We start from the raw sequence: 15,973 nt of genomic DNA, 5'->3' as shown, positions 1-15,973 counted from the left end.
TCTATCTATCTATCTATCTATCTATCTATCTATCTATCTATCTATCTATCTATCTATCTATCTATCTATCTATCTATCTATCTATCTATCTATCTATCTATCTATCTATCTATCTATCTATCTATCTATCTATCTATCTATCTATCTATCTATCTACAAAATACTTACAATACTTACAATCCTTGAAGCCCTCTAAGAAGTTGGAGCCTAAATTTGTAGGACTCCTCTTCTTCCTCTTCTTCTTCTTCCTCCTCCTCCTCCTCCTCTTCCTCCTCCTCCTCCTCCTCCTCCTCCTCCTCCTCTTTTCCGCACACTCCCTTCTAGCTCTGATGATCTTAACTACTTGGTAATGAAACGTCTGCAAGAAAACCACCAAGCTCAGAGGGCACCAAGGACCCCAGCTATACTGGCTGGGGAATTCTGGGAGTTGAAGTTCACCCCTCTTCAAGTGGCCCAGGTTGAGAACGTGGCCTTAGAGTAAAAACTGGAGAATTCTGGAGACGAAGCTGTTTCCTCCTGGCTGGATTTGCTTCTGGACCCCAACTCTCCAGCCCTCCCACCAGGTGAGAATCCCAGACTATCAGTTGAGACCCTGTGATCCTCCCAAAATTGCTGAAAAGACTGCAAAGGATTCTGGGGCTTGTAGTTTGTGATGTCTAGAGAGCCAGGCATTTATCGAACGACTTTCAACATGTTAAAAAATCTTATCGACGTTTTTCTTTACTGAGAAAAATACATTTCTGAGGCTTCTGTTCCTTTCCATTTCCGTCTTTCTATCCTTACCGTGCCGGAGTCCAATGTCCAAGATGACTGGGGGTCCCAATTCCAGGTGAAAATTCTTATTTTTTTCATACTCCTCATCGTCAATAATTTTAATCTCGATGTATCTTCTAAGAGAGAGAGAGAGAGAGAGAGAGAAAACCAGTTCAAAGTAAAACTCCAACATCGTCAAAGGTAGGCAGGACAAACACTTTAAAACCTCTGTCCCAAAATGTTTGCAACTTTCTTTAAAAAAAAAAATGGCTTCTCAGTTTTCCAACTTTCTGGGGGAAAAAAACACGGAGCCTACAAAGCTTTTCCAGCGCTGATAAAAGCAACTTTGACACAACGACAAAGAATTCGTGAAATCTTAGAAACCCCATTTTTTTTTTGCTCAACATGCAAAACTACAAACACTCCTGGACTTTTGTTTAGCCATCATTCGAAGTTACAAACGGCACTGAAAAAAAGGTGACTTATGGCTAGTCCTCACCCTTACGACCGTCCTAAGTTGAGGACCACTTGAATGTTCCCCAGCAGTTATAAACAAACCCACAACTCGGCGCTGATAATATTTTCTCCGCCGTTTTTCCACTCGTGGCCTCCGGTTCATGTGAAGAAAACCGTTTCTGATTTTATTTTTATTTTTATTTTTATTTTTTTTCACGTTCTCCCGAGGCCGCGAAACTTTACTCCGCTTCCCAGGGGTGGAACATCTGTCGGCAGCCATTTGACCGCCACGCTTCCGAGAGATGACAAGGCAGACGTGTTTGTCCTTGAGGTCCTTTCCGATGAACAGGATGAGCAAGAAAGCAAAAAAAAAAAAAGATGGATAGCCCAAGAGAATTAAGATAGGCAAGGGATTTATCGCCAGGACCCCCAGTGACAGCTGCCCTATTCAATCTCTCTGGACTGCCGAAACCTCAGGAAAATCATTTGGAAAATCAGCTTATAGATAAGATTAAAGGCGCAGGGGATGGGGGGGAATCCGTGCAACTAGACCACTTTGACAGATTGTTAAGGTAGTCCTGGCTTACGACCACAACGAACCACTGCCGTTGCTAACTTAGCCACGTGGTTGTTAAATGAACCTGCTTCCCCCTTGGACTTTGCATGTCAAAAGGTGGGGGGAAGGGATCCCGTGACCCTGGGACGCTGCAACCGTTGTGTGTACAAGCCAGTTGCCGAGCGTCTGAATTTTGATCACGAGACCGTGGGGATACGGCCAAGGTCGTAACTGTGAAAATGGCCCTAAATAATTTTTTTCAGGGCCGTTGTAACTTGGAACAGTCACGAAGCGAACGGTTGTAAGTCCAGGACTGCCTGTACATCAAAGTTGAGGAAAGGAAAACCACCCAGCTTTATGACTTTCAGCCCGGACCACAGAAAGAGCATTTTTTTTTCAGCTATTACTTTACATTTCTTTCTCCCGTCCTTACGATTTTTTTCTCATGCAAATGTGATCAACAGATACAGAAAACCCGCAGGTTTCATTCCGGTCTGCCGAAAGAAACCCAAACTGGGTTAAAGGAGGAAAAAAGGGTTAACGCTGGGTTATTTTGGATGGATGGGCCTGTTGCTAGCTTCAAACTTTCTGCGTCGCCTCTTCAGTTGCGTCTGGCACCTTCCTCTCGCTCTGCGTGGCACCCTCCCCACATGCCAGGGCGGCGGTGTTTCATGCCGTCCCCTCTTTGCTCTGGGCCGGCTTGTGGGCCTCCCCCTCCCCATGTTTTCACACCCTCCTGTTGACCCAGTGTCCCCTCCCTCCTCGCTGCTCTCGCCAATTAGGTCAATGTCTGTCAAATGGGGAGGCTAAGTGAGGAGATGCTTGGTAGAGGGAAGATTAAATGTTTCCAGAAATTAATGCCATGTGTCAGAGGCTGGAGGGGTGGAGAAGCTGGCTGGGTTGAAGGGAGCCAGGGTGGAAAATGGAGAGTGGAAAACAGTTTGAGATGGGGAGACGCCTCTCCAAACCCTCCCCCCCCGCGCAGCCGTTCTTCTGCTGGAACGGTTGTATTTTTAGCATGAAACCACGGTACCCCTGAGCGTGGGTAAAGTGCCATGGATTGAACTAACTCTTGGGACCCACTTGCATACTTTTAATAACAGACTATAGTGTCAACACAAAACATGATCTTAATCTCTCTCTCTCTCATTCTACATATCAATCTCACTCAGTCTCTATCATTCTATCAATCTATTTCATTCTATATTTGATCTTTCAACCTATCTCATTCTACCTATCTCATCCTGCCCCCTCTCTCATATATATATATATATATATATATATATATATATATATATATATATATATATATATATATATATATATATATATATATATATATATATAATCTCTCTATCTCATCTCTATTTCTATCTCATCTAATCTATCTATTTATTCCATCTATCTCATTCTCTCTCAATCTATCTCAATCATTCTATATCTGTCTGTCTGCCTGCCTGCCTGCCAACCTGCCTGCCTGCCTGCCTGTCTGTCTAAATCCATCCATCACCTGTTGGTCTGTCCATCCATGTTATCTATTTATCTCTATCTATGCATCCATCAATCCAACTATCTATCTATTTATATCTTAATCCATCTATCCATCCATTCCTCTAACAATCTATATCTTAATCCACTCATCTATCTATCCATCTATCCATCCATCCGTATGTCTATGTATCCATCCATCCGTTCGTCCATCTATCCTTTATCCATCCAACATCTGTCTGTCTATCTCATCTCATCTCATCTCTTTATCTATCTATCCTTTCAATCATCTGTCTGTCTGTCTATCTATCTCTAGTCCTTCCTTCCTTCCTTCCTTCCTTCCTTCCTTCCTTCCTTCCTTCCTTCCTTCCTTCCTACCTACCTACCTACCTACCTACCTATCTGATTCTTGCACCAGGCAGCCTGTAACTGAGGACTACCTGTACTGTTCTTTTTAAATATTATTTGATTACGAATGATGTATGTTGATTTTATGGCTGTTTTACGATCCTGTAAGCCACAGAGGGTCAATACAATTCAGCAGTAGAGAAGCTGTTGTCAGAAATAGCAATAAAACGAAGCAACACCTGGGTGAGCCATGTTTTAATGCAGTCTACAAAATCTGCAAGGCCCTTAACATCTGCAGCGATTCGTTTAACAGCTGTGGCAGAAAAGGTTATAAAATTGGGTGCCACTCGTTTAACAACTGCCTTGCTTAGCAATAAAAATTCTGGCCCCATTGTGTCTTTTTTAAAATCTTCATTTTTCTCCTCTAAATTTTCTCCACAACAGCCCTACAGGGTGGGCTGGATTGGAACGAATGAGAGGCACCGAAGTCATTACGTGAACATAAACCTGCCTGTTTCCTGATATATTTTTTTAAAATGATGCTTTGTTCGCCATCTAGAAAAAGGAAGTAAAACTGGAAAACAGTTTTTTAAAGGTGCACAGAAGTTTTTGGAGTTTGCGTTATAATAATAATAATAATAATAATAATAATAATAATAATAATAATAATAATAATAATAATAATAATAATAATAATAATAATAATAATAATAAAACCCCGAACATTTTGTACCAAAACGTAGCAAAAACAGATCCGTGGCTGCCCTGCTCCTATGGTTTATATCTTTTCTGGATTATTATAAACATTTATCATCTACCACCACCTAATTCCCATAGTAGCCGACTCTTTCCTGCCGGAAAAACCCATTAAAACAAATTAAAAACAGTTAAATCTGACAAACGGTGTACCGAAAGCTGGAAAATTTTAATAGCAAACCACGTAATGCTCCGAGCGGAGATAAAAATGGAGCAGTTTGAAGCACGGGAGCGGGGTCTGATATTTTAAGACCCTCCTAGAGGAACTAGGGAAGGAGAAAACAAAACCTGTAATTGGGAATTGGATTATGGTGTTTGTAATTTCCGGCCTGTGTTTTGATACGGTTTAGAAATCTTGGCCACAAAGAAAAGCCACTGAAACTCAACTATGGTGCCACCACTAAGGAGGCCACGCTCCTTGTTGTGAGCTGCTATAAGCTGTATCTCTTCCTTTTCAGGGTCCTCAACTTATAACAGTTCATTTAGTGACCAAAGTTACAACATCCCTGGAAAAAGGTGACTGGTGACGGTTTTTCACACTTAACCGTCGCAGCCTCCCCGTCAAACTTAAGATGCTTGGCAACTGGCTCCGGTTTATGACGGTTGCCGTGTCCCGGGGAGGGGAGATGGGTCATGTGATCCCCTTTGGGATCAATGGGGAAGCCAGATTCACTTAACAACCGTGTGACTAGCTCAGGGGTAGGCCACCTTGGCTCTTTTATGACTCGTGGACTTCAACTCCCAGAATTCCTGAGCCAGCCATGCTGAGGGGAAAGGGAGAGGTTTCCAAGCTGAGCCATGTTGCCTGAGGAATTCTGGGAGTTGAAGTCCACAAGTCATGAAGGGGCCAAAGTTTCCCTCATGCTGGCTCAGGAATTCTGGGAGTTGAAGTCCACGAGTCATAAAAGAGCCAAGGTTGCCTACCCCTGGACTAGCTTAACAACTACAGGGAAAACAACTGTGGCAAAAAGAAGTCGTAAAACGGGGCAAAACTTGCTTAACAGATGTTTCCTGTAGCCACGGAATTATGGGGCTCAATTATGGTTGTAGGCCGAGGATTAAGTGTAGTTACTCTCTGGGGAGGGACACAACCCCCCTTTAATTGCCCTCATTTGGGCCTACACCCCCAAAACCCTGGAGAGAAGCAAGGTTTAAACAGAAATTTGTTTTGCTTCTCTCAATACCTTTGTTAAGAGAATGCAACCCTCCCCAAACAAACCCAGTCTGGCTAGCCAAATTCAGCAGAGGGTCCCTTCTGTGGCCTCTCCTCTCCCCAAGACCCCCGTTGTTCTGATTCATGACCTGTTTTGATCCCAACGATTCACATAATCCACCATTCCTCTCAATCTGAGGTAGTTCTCGATTTACAATGATCCATTTAGCCACCAAAGTTACCCCAGCCCTGAAAAAAGTGATCCTAGGATCAGTACTCGCACTTACGACCGTCGCCACATCGCAAGGGTCCTGTGGCCAAAATTGGGGTGCTGGCAAGCAGCATGTATTTGCCACGGGGGGACCTGATTACCACTTGCAACTTTCCCAGCCAGCTTCCCACGAAGCCGGATTTGCTTAGCGACCGCGTGATTCACTTAAGAACTGTAAGGATTCGCTTAACAACCATGGTTAAAAGGGGTCATAAAATCAGGCGCCAAATCGCTTCATTCACTGCCTCGCTTAGCAATGGAAACTTTGGAGCCAATGGTGATTGTAAGTCATTCGTTCACCTTTCTATCCACTGTTTTTTGACAACTCACGGTTTTAATATTTTTTCAAACTTTTTTTGAAAAAAGATGGGTGGCAAACAAATTTTATAAATAAATAAGTTGAAGACCACCTGTGTCCATACCCATTCTCCCTCCTCCCCCACGTATTCACCGCCCTCCCCTCCCCACTCCTTTCCATCAGGCTCCCCACGCCGTGCTCTTACACCGTCTCGTCGTTCTGAAACTCCACTTTGCCAGCGACTTCCTCGTAATCCTCCCCGGCTTTGGCCGTGCCCTCGATGGTGTGGTAGGGGATGGCCACTCGTCCGCGGGCCCCCGAAGTCCGCAACACTTTGATGTGGACCACGCCTACACTTTCATTCACTCGCATCGAGGGTCCCTCAAAGGTAAAGATACCCGCGTGGTCATCGTCGAAGATCGTCACGGTGGCCATCTTGGAAGGTGCAAGACAAGCTTTCGGAGGAGGCTCCGGACCCGGCTCGGCCCAGGTGGCCTTGACATTGCTGAGATGGACGTAAAAATACTCGTCCTCTTCAAAAATATCGTCATCAATGATCCCCACCCGCAGTTCCTTGTGTGTCTCTCCTGGCTTGAAGAGCAGGGTTCCCTCTGCAAATTCATAGTCAGAACCGGCATTCGCCGTTCCGTCCTCTGTACGGAAGTCCACTCGCACAGTGACGCAGGCCAGGTCCCCTCCTCGGCGGACCACGGTCAGGACCACCGAGCCACAGTTTTCGAAGCACTGATAATGAGCTGGCTCAAAACCGACTTTTGTCACTGACTCGTCTTCCTCTGTCTGGACTTCCTGCATGCTGATGGCTTTGCGGGCCTGATCGGCCGCGTGTTTCTTGAGAATGTTCCCTGCTCCGATCATCATACGAGTCGCTTGGATGCGGTAGAAAGCTCGGCTCTTCTGCTGCTGAACGAGTACGTGATAGTTGGCCATTTCGATCAGTTGTTCCATGTCCTTTTCGGGGTGCTTTTGTTTCAGATCCCGCAAGGTCCGAGCCATGTCCCGGCGGGCCTCATCGTCTTGATCCTTCCCTGTATCCCCCAGACCTTCAGAGCCTTCCTTTAGCGAATTATCCATCTCGATGTCCATTTTCGGGTAACCGACTTCGCCCTCGCTCTCAATGATGAGACCCCGTGATTTATCGGCCCGGTACTTTTTGTGGACATATTTGTAGAAGAGGAGTCTCCGGTCAGCCACCCAAGCCTGGAGTACACAGACTGGGAAAAACAGGAAGGTGAGAAGACCTTCCCATAGTTCTACCTCACCGGGAGAGAACCAGGCCAGGATAAGATATAACCAGATGTAAGCAAAGATGCTCCAGGCTGCCGTGACGAAGAATACCCGCAAATGTTTGATGCGCCGTATCTCCCCTTGAGGGACCACGTGGATGCAGATGGCGATGATGACGAACATGTTAAAAGCGGCGCTGCCCACGATGGTGCTGGGACCCATGTCGCCTGCGTGAAAGCCGTGACCCACGATCTCAATGATGGAAAGGAGGATCTCGGGGGCAGAGGACCCCAGGGCCATTAAGGTGAGGTTGGAGACCGTCTCGTTCCAGATGCGGATGGTGGTGGTGGTGGTCTCCCCGTTGGGTTTCTTAATGGTGATCTCTTTTTCCTGAGAGGTGATCACTTCGATGGAGGCCATGAAGCGGTCGGCAATGATGGACATGCCCAGGAACATATAGATGAGGGCCACAAAGTAAACGATGGCCCGGGCCACCTTATCTCCGACAGAAGGATTCTGAGGGAGCCACACAGGTAGGATCACACCTTCCTGGCACTCAGTGTTTTCCTGACATTTGGCGCTACGATTGCCACCGTCTGGAGTAGATGACCCAATCCTGGGTGGGCCCAAGGCGTCGTCCACTGTAGCAAGCAGCGACGGGAGGAAAAGAGCCAAGAACAGGGCTGAGGTCTTCAGCGGAGACATGATGGAGAAGGTGACTCTGGGAAGAGAGGAAAGAAAGGGTAACAGAGACCAGGACGGAGAGTTGGGTCCCTCAGAAGATTTGACATGGTGGGATCATTGCTGGAGACTTTTGAGGACCACCAAGAGATGAATCACAAACATTCCACACAGCTCACAAAGTTACCCTTTCAGTGTTTCTCAAACCTTGGCAACTTTAAGATGGGTGGACTTCAACTCCCAGAATTCCCCAGCCAGGCATACTGGAATTCTGGGAGTTGGTCCACCTATCTTAAAACACACTGAGTGGGGAATTCTGGGAGTTGAAGTCCACCCCTCTTAAAGCATGCTGCCTGGAGAATTCTGAGAGTTGAAGTCCACCCACCTTAAAGTTGTTGAACTTGGGGAACACTTCCCTGGAGTAACCTTTATTGGACTACAATGACCCGTCTCCTGGTGATTGGCTCAAAGTCACCCAGCTAGTTTTCATGCCTAATGCAGGACTTGAAGTCACAGTGCCCGGCTTTCTGGCCTGCTGCCTTAAGCACTAGCCCAAATTATTTCTAAGCGGGGCAGTTGTTAACAGAGTCACGTACTGTTTTATAGCCATTTTTTCTCATGGTTGTTAAGCAAGTTGTGTAGTCGTTAAATGAACCCAACTTCCACCACTGACTTTGCTTGTCAGAAGCTGCCTAGAAAAGTCACCAATGGGGATCACAGGACCCCAGGATACTATAACCATCATAAATACACTTGGGTAGCCAAAATGCAAAAGCTTAGCAACTCATAGTTATGTTTCATGACCCAACTAGGGAACATCATGAGTGCTAGAAGGAGGAGGAGGAGGAGGAGGAGGAGGAGGAGGAGGAGGAGGAGGACGACGACGACGACGACTGTGGGGTCTTTGGTGCTCTCTGAGCTTGGTGGTTTTCTTGCAGATGTTTCAGGACCCAACTAGGTAATATTATCAGTGCTAGAAGGGAGAGGGGTTTGCAAGGAGGAGGAGGAGGAGGAGGACGACAACTGTGGGGTCTTGGTGCTCTCTGAGCCTGGTGGTTTTCTTGCAGACGTTTCATGACCCAACTAGGTAACATTATCAGTGCTAGAAGGGAGGAGGAGGAGGACGACGATGACTGTGGGGTCTTGGTGCCCTCTAAACCTGGTGGTTTTCTTGCAGACGTTTCATGACCCAACTAGGTAACATCATCAGTCCTAGTCAGTGCTAATCAGTGCTTAACAACTCTCTCGCTTAGCACCCAAAATTGTGGAGCCAATTAATTGTGATCGGAACCCGAGGACCCTCCATCCGTAGAGGCGCACAAGCTTGCTTGGAAAACACATCCTAATCGTCTACAGGAGAGCGACGGCCTACTTGGGAGTAAGACCTGCTTCCCAGGGGGGCTGATTTTCTGCCAGCGGTGTTTGGACGGAGACCAGCAACTTCCCCCGTTGAAGCTTCTTCTGCCTGCAGGAAAGTGAAGAGCAACGTCTCGCCTGGCTGTTGTCCAGGAGAATTTGGAAGGCGGTCAGCTTTATCTCGACCTGAAGCTGCCTTTCTGCTCTGCCCTCTTGACAGCCAACACAAACCATTGTGTGCCTCACATCCTGATCGGGGCATATAATTACACTCCGGCTGAATAATAACTAGCGTGAGAACTTCTGGAGGAGGTGACCTTGGAGGCGAGAACTTCCTGCAAAACTCTCGGGACAGGGGACACACGTATCGAGATACTCCCTCCACTTAACGCCCGTTCGTCGTAAGAACGCTTTGCTGTATCCTTGGAGATTCTCCCATCCTCCGGGTCTCACTTATCCCAAAGAGGCTTGTTTTCACCTGGACATCCTTGGTTTTTCTTTGAAGACGTTTCGCTTCTCCTCCCAGAAGCTTCTTCCGCTCCAACTGGATGGTGGTGGCTGCCTTCCTGAACTCTGAACCGGCCCGGATTTGCAGGTAAGGAGACACAGGGAGGGATATACCGGGCTCCCTCAATTTACAACAGTTCGTTTAGTGACCGTTCCAAGCTACAGCAGGGACTTGCGACCGTTTTTCGCACCTGGGACCGTTGCAGCCTCCCCAGGGCCACGGGATCAAAATTCAAATCCTTGCCAACTGGTACATACAGTATTTATGATGGTTCCCGGGATCAGGTGATCCCCTTTTGCGACCTTCTGATGAGCAATGGGGGGGGGGGTGGATTCACTTAACAACCGACTAATTTAACAATGGGCTAATTGCACAATGCAAGCTAAAACCTGCTTTTGCATGTGTGAATTCTGTCTGGTTTTAGTACCAGGGAACCCTCTTAAAGTACTTCTGAAACCGGAAATGGATGGAGAATCTTAACTTTAAAGCATCTTGACTTTGATATGGATTGGGCAACTTTGGGCCAATCACCAGGAGACGGTGAGTTCTAGTCCCGCCTTAGGCATGAAAATCAGCTGGGCGACTTTGGACCAATCACCAGGAGACGGCGAGTTCTAGTCCCACCTTAGCCATGAAAGCCAACTGAGTGAATTTGGGCCAGTCTCTCTGTCTCAGTCCACCCCACCCCACAGGGTTATTGTTTTTTTGGGGAAAAGGACGAGGAAAGTTTGCTGGATATAGAATATCAGAGTTGGAACGGACCTTGGAGGTCATCTAGTCCAACCCCCTGCTCAGGCAGGAAACCCTATGCACCATTTCAGACAAATGGCATCCGATCTCTTCTTAAAAACTTCCAGTCTGTGTTCGCCGCCTAGAGTTATTTGTAGGACCATATCGGAGGGAGGCAAATAAATGAAATAAAATGTAAATCTCGGGTGTCTTAAATTGCTGCCTTACATTAACCTCTTCCTCACAGCCATATACAGATTCGCCCAGCAGCGATCATTTTTACCTAAATAAAAATCTCAGTTTTCTGACATTACCTCGTAGTGGCAGGAATAGGATGCCAGAGCAATTAAGCTATTAAGGCACCTCTCTCCCAGCGCACAACGAGGACATGGAAGTGCAAAAACATGTTCTCAGCCAGCTGCACCGGCCCATCATTAATTCAGATTAACCGCCACTCCGCTTCGCTCTCTGCTGTTTTTCCCCCGACTTCCTCCACGCAGACGAAAGAAGGGCGTTTCCCCTCTTTTCTTAGAATCCAGAGCTCTGAGTTTATTTATGACAATTTATTGACTATTTATTTAGCATAGGGCCTTTATAGAGGTCACGCAATTACTTACTGATCAATTATTATCAACTATTTTATTATCTATTCTTTATTAATTGTCTATCTAGTATCTCTTGATTTCTATTATTTATCATCTAATTATCAACGGTTTATTTATCTAAGATCTCCTTATTGATTTCCGTTTGCTATTTGTCTAATTATCACTTGTTATTTATTTATCTAGTATCTCATTATCGATTTCTATTATTTGTCTCATTATTGTTATTTATTCATCTAGTATCTCATTGATTTCTATTTACTTATCCAAATTTTCGATCGTCTCTTGGTTATTTATCTAGAATCTCATGATCAGTTCTATTATTTACTTATCTAATTATCGATTTCTATTTATTAAGCATTTATTATCTATCCATTGTCTATTGGTTATTGATTTAGTGGCGAATTATCCATTTTCGATTTATTATTTACTTATCCATTTATTGCCTATTTATTATTTATAATTGTTTATTTGTCTAGTACATAGTGTCTAATTATCTATTGATTGATTGATTATTCCTTTACGGTGATTGGTATTCTAACAAGCCTGGGCCATTGCAGGTTCTAGTTCCCATCATCCCCAGCTGATGGTTACGGAAAGGCAAGGCTGGCAGTTATTCATTTTAACCCCGGCATTTGTGTATACTCAAAAACCTTCCTGTGTCAACACTGTGGATCTTTTCTCATTATACAATAAGTGCTGCCGAAGCCATTTGATTGTTCTGGCACCCATCCTGCCAATTCTGCAAATACAGGCCAAATATTCTTTTAGTGATTCTTAATGTTGACGATTGGATTCACGTCTTCACCTTCTTCCCCAAAATAAAAAATCAGATTAAGGAGGAGAAATTTTTATTTTCCAAGCTGTGTCAATTCCCTTGGTTTTTACTCCAGGAGAGGCGACCTGCGATTTGCTTCCGAGAGATTAAGAGTTAAAACCGAACAGGGGGATTAAAAAAAAAAATTGGATTGGCTGGACTGTAAATTATAAATTGTAAATCTTCTGGCTGGGCCATTTCTTTAAGCTCAACGGTTGTCCAGCACCGGGCGCCAAATCTGGATAATAAATATTAGTTTAATTATGAATCAGCCTTGCGTTTGATCAACTAGGCTCTGGGTGGGTCTGTGTGGGATTCAAAGAGCTGCTTCTTGAGGTCTCTGGAATTTTGTTCCTTTGGAAAAAGGAAGCCCAATCGTTGGCCAACTTTATTTAATTTATATCCCGCCTTTATTATTAATACTTGTAAAATAACTCAAGATAGCAAAGATGCCAAAGACTTGGTCCTCCTATTTTCCCCACAACAACTCTGTGAGGTGGGCTGGGCTTAGAGAGAGACGGACTGGCCCATGCACCCAGTTGGCGTTCCTACCTAGCGTCGCTAAGTGAAACATTGGTCAAGGGAGTCTTGCCCCATTTTACAACTTTTCTTGCCACAGTTGTGAATCTGGGAATCCACTGGCTTTCCCGGTCAGAATCTGGGAATCCACTGGCTTTCCCGGTCAGACGGTCGCAAAAGGGGATCCGCGTGACCTCCCGGGGACGCTGCGACCGTCGTAAGTGTGAGTCAGTTGCCAAACGTCTGAATTTTGATCACGTGACCACAGGGGAGGCTGCGACGGCCGTTAAGAGTGAAAAACAGTCGTAAGTCGCTTTCTTCAATGCCGTTATAACTTCGAACAGTCACTAAGCAAACTGCTATTAAGTCGAGAACTATGAGTAGTAAACATCAGGGTGAGTCTCACCTCTGCGCATGTTAGGAACGGAGCCAAGTGGGAACTGAATAAGGGGTACGGGGGGGACAGCTGGCTAGCTCAAGATGGTGGGGTGCTTCTGAAGAGGCAGTTTGACCTAATGGTCTGTGAGACTCTCCATGGGAGACGGAAGAAAGACTACCAGGCGGAGTAGGTTGCAGAAGTAGGCAACATTTAGAGAAGAGGCAGCCATTTGTCTGAAATGGTATGTAGGGTTTCCTGCCTGAGCAGGGGGTTGGACTAGATGACCTCCAAGGTCCCTTCCGACTCTATTATTATCATTATCATTATTATTATTATTATTATTATTATTATTATTATTATTATTATTATTATTATTATTATTAGCTTAGCCTGCGGAAGCAATGGGGTGTAGGGAGCACCTCAAAATAAACCCTCCCTAGTTTTTTGCACCGTATAAACTGGGGGGGGAAGAGGTACAGATAGTCCTCGACTTAAAACCATTTTTTAAGCCATCCTTCGAAGTGACCTATGACCCGTATTTCGCACTTACGACCGCTGTTGCAGCATCCCCAGGGGTGGCGGGATCAGACGCTCGGCAACCGATTCCTATTTACGACGGTTGTCCCGGGGTGTGTGTGTGTGTGTCAGGTGATGGGGGAAGCCCGGTTCACGTAACGACCGAGTAACTAACTTAACACCTGCAGTGATTCACTTAGTAACAGGGGAGAGAGAGAGAGGGTAGGAAAAAAACTCCCTTTAAACGACTGCCTTGCTTGGCCACAGAAAGGTTGGGGGGGGCTTCATTTTGTGGCCGTGTCCTTTCAGACTCGCCTAGTTGACGCCAGCCCTTCGAGGCAGTCCAGACAAGCAGCACTACCCCTAAATACTCACACCTTCCTCCACGTAGTACGTAGTTTTGAAATCCATCTCTTCCTTTCCTGCCCGTCACCCGATTTCTAAAGCTACTGCAGAAGACCCATCAAGGCATCTGGTCTCTTAAAGGAAGGTAGATCTGAAGACCCCCCACCCTTTTCACTCCTGGGAGCCGAGTTCCAATCCCCGCCCAATCCCCTCCTGTCCTAAAACAGCCCCTGGGTGGCAATCTGCCATATATATAAAATCCCTTTCCATTAATCCAGTCCTTGCTGTATATTTTTTTTACCCCTGCAGGGGCTTTTCTGCACCCCAAACCCTCCAGTTCCCCCCCAAAAAAAGCTCTTGGAAAAACTGAATCTGCAGCCTCCCCCAGGGTGATTTTAAATGCATTTCTTCGTCCTCTTTTAAAACGTTCCCAAATTCCCAGGCTCCTCCTCACTCCTTGTCCCCAGAGCATGGGAGAAGCCAGGTTTAAAAGTTACAGGGACCGTATCCCCTCTGCCTGAGCAGCATCCTGGACTGTTCCCCCCTATCTCCCCCCCCTTACTGACCCCATTAACCCCCCCCCTTTTCTTAAAAAAGGCACTCTGCTCTTTGCAGCTGAGGCTCTAAGCCTCCCTACTAAGCCGGGGTTTAGAGGCAAGAGTAAGAAAATGTGCTTGTAGCATCAGCACACTGCTGCAGTGAACACGTGGAGGTAGCCAGAGTCTTGCAAGGGAAAATAAAAGTCTAGGTTGCAATAGGGAAGATGGGGCTAGCAGCTATGGGGCCACCCCATACCAGCGTCAGGTCTGAGCAATCTCTGGGTGGTTTAGAAGCACCTGGAAATGCGCAGGCACATGGGCCTGGCAGTTGCGCCAAGCGCCATGCGCCCTCCTCCTTCCATAGGGCTGCTCTTTGCACGTGCTCAAGAGGGCTCTTGCGCTGGGGTGCCCAGCTGCACATCCCAGCTTGAAGCAGCCGATGGGGAGACATTGGTACCAGGGAGAAGATCTGGTCCCTCGGCACACCTGGCATGCCCAGGCACCCTCTGGCTAGCCGGATAAAACCGTCTAGGATTCTCCGTTCTTTGATGCGAGTTCGACGGGCCTCCTCGGAGATCAACAGACCCATTCGGTGCCAGCCACTGGCTCGGCGGGAAGCCCCGCCATATGCCAGGGGAGCTCCTGGCTGGCACACCGCCAGCGTCTCCCGAGCATGTGGCATCCTCACCAAACCCCCAGACCCGTCTTTGCCCGGCTCACCCCTCGATTCCAGGGTTCTGCCCCACACGTACAGTTTCAAAACACGGGCGCTCGGTCCACGGGACGTGCCTGCACATATCTATGCGGGCACACGTGTGGCTGGGTTTTCTCCCAGCCTGCATGGGGTGGGAGGGGGGGAGAAGGACTCCAGCCACCCCACCCCATTCCCCGAAGCTACACGGTCCGGCCTCGGCTTGTTTGTGTCGTTCCACGTGTGCTATGCTGCAAACCCCAACGTCCCACAACGCCTGCTGGATCTGCAGCACCCGGAATGGTGCGCTGGCAGGTGCCCATAGAGCAGGGAGGTGTCCCAATTGGGACACACACACACACACACACATACACACGTACCCTCAAACTCAACTAGCCCTTCCCTTGGGCACCACGCTCACACAGCGTGTCCAGCAAAGCAGCTGGGCAAAGGAATGAGAATGGTTTAATTCATGGTGTAGTGCCAGGCGGTGCCCTCCCCCTTGGTCCTTCTGGGGGGGGTGTCCTTCTTTCTCAAACCCTGTTGCTCATCCCTAACCCATGAAAGGAGTCCAGCATCACACAAAGTCACACAAACACATCACCTTTTAGGCTCATGCAGGGGAAAGAATCCACTTGAATCCGTTTGACCCTAGCAGTTGTTTTGATTGCGAGAAAGTGATGGTGGTGTGGGGGGGGGAAGGAATCCTCCAATGGGAAAGCCCAGCCTAAAAATCTGCAGTGCCCCCTCCTCAAACTTCTTCCCGTGTGTGTGTGTGGGGGCGCCCGAGGTGCGTGACCCACATTTGGGAGGGGGCAGCGAGAGGACGCCCCCAACCCAAACCAGCTCTTCCATCCTAATATCCCTATTCTGGGCTGGGCCAATTTCTCTTCGGGAGGGGGTTTGGGGGTTTCTCCTCTTGGCTGCCCCCACCCCAAAAATAAGCTTCGCCTGGCCTCCCCTTTAT

General features: G+C 47.1%; 1 protein-coding gene across 1 annotated transcript in view; it reads right to left on the bottom strand.

The window, feature by feature from the left end:
- LOC107299063 (sodium/calcium exchanger 1-like) overlaps nt 1-8,029 on the bottom strand; it is a 16,977-nt gene extending 8,948 nt beyond the window's left edge. The window contains exons 1-2 of the mRNA XM_015828429.1: nt 6,285-8,029; nt 784-890 (exon numbers count right to left, since the gene is read on the bottom strand). Coding sequence (XP_015683915.1) covers nt 784-890; nt 6,285-8,029 — 1,852 coding nt within the window. The remainder of the gene's footprint in view (nt 1-783; nt 891-6,284) is intronic.
- Nucleotides 8,030-15,973: the final 7,944 nt, after the last annotated feature.

Source organism: Protobothrops mucrosquamatus, unplaced genomic scaffold, assembly GCF_001527695.2.
Source record: "Protobothrops mucrosquamatus isolate PMUCROS unplaced genomic scaffold, P.Mucros_1.0 scaffold4495, whole genome shotgun sequence".
NCBI classification, from domain to species: domain Eukaryota; kingdom Metazoa; phylum Chordata; class Lepidosauria; order Squamata; family Viperidae; genus Protobothrops; species Protobothrops mucrosquamatus.
Note: the sequence above shows the minus strand (reverse complement) of the source record. Positions and strands in the feature narration are given on the sequence as shown.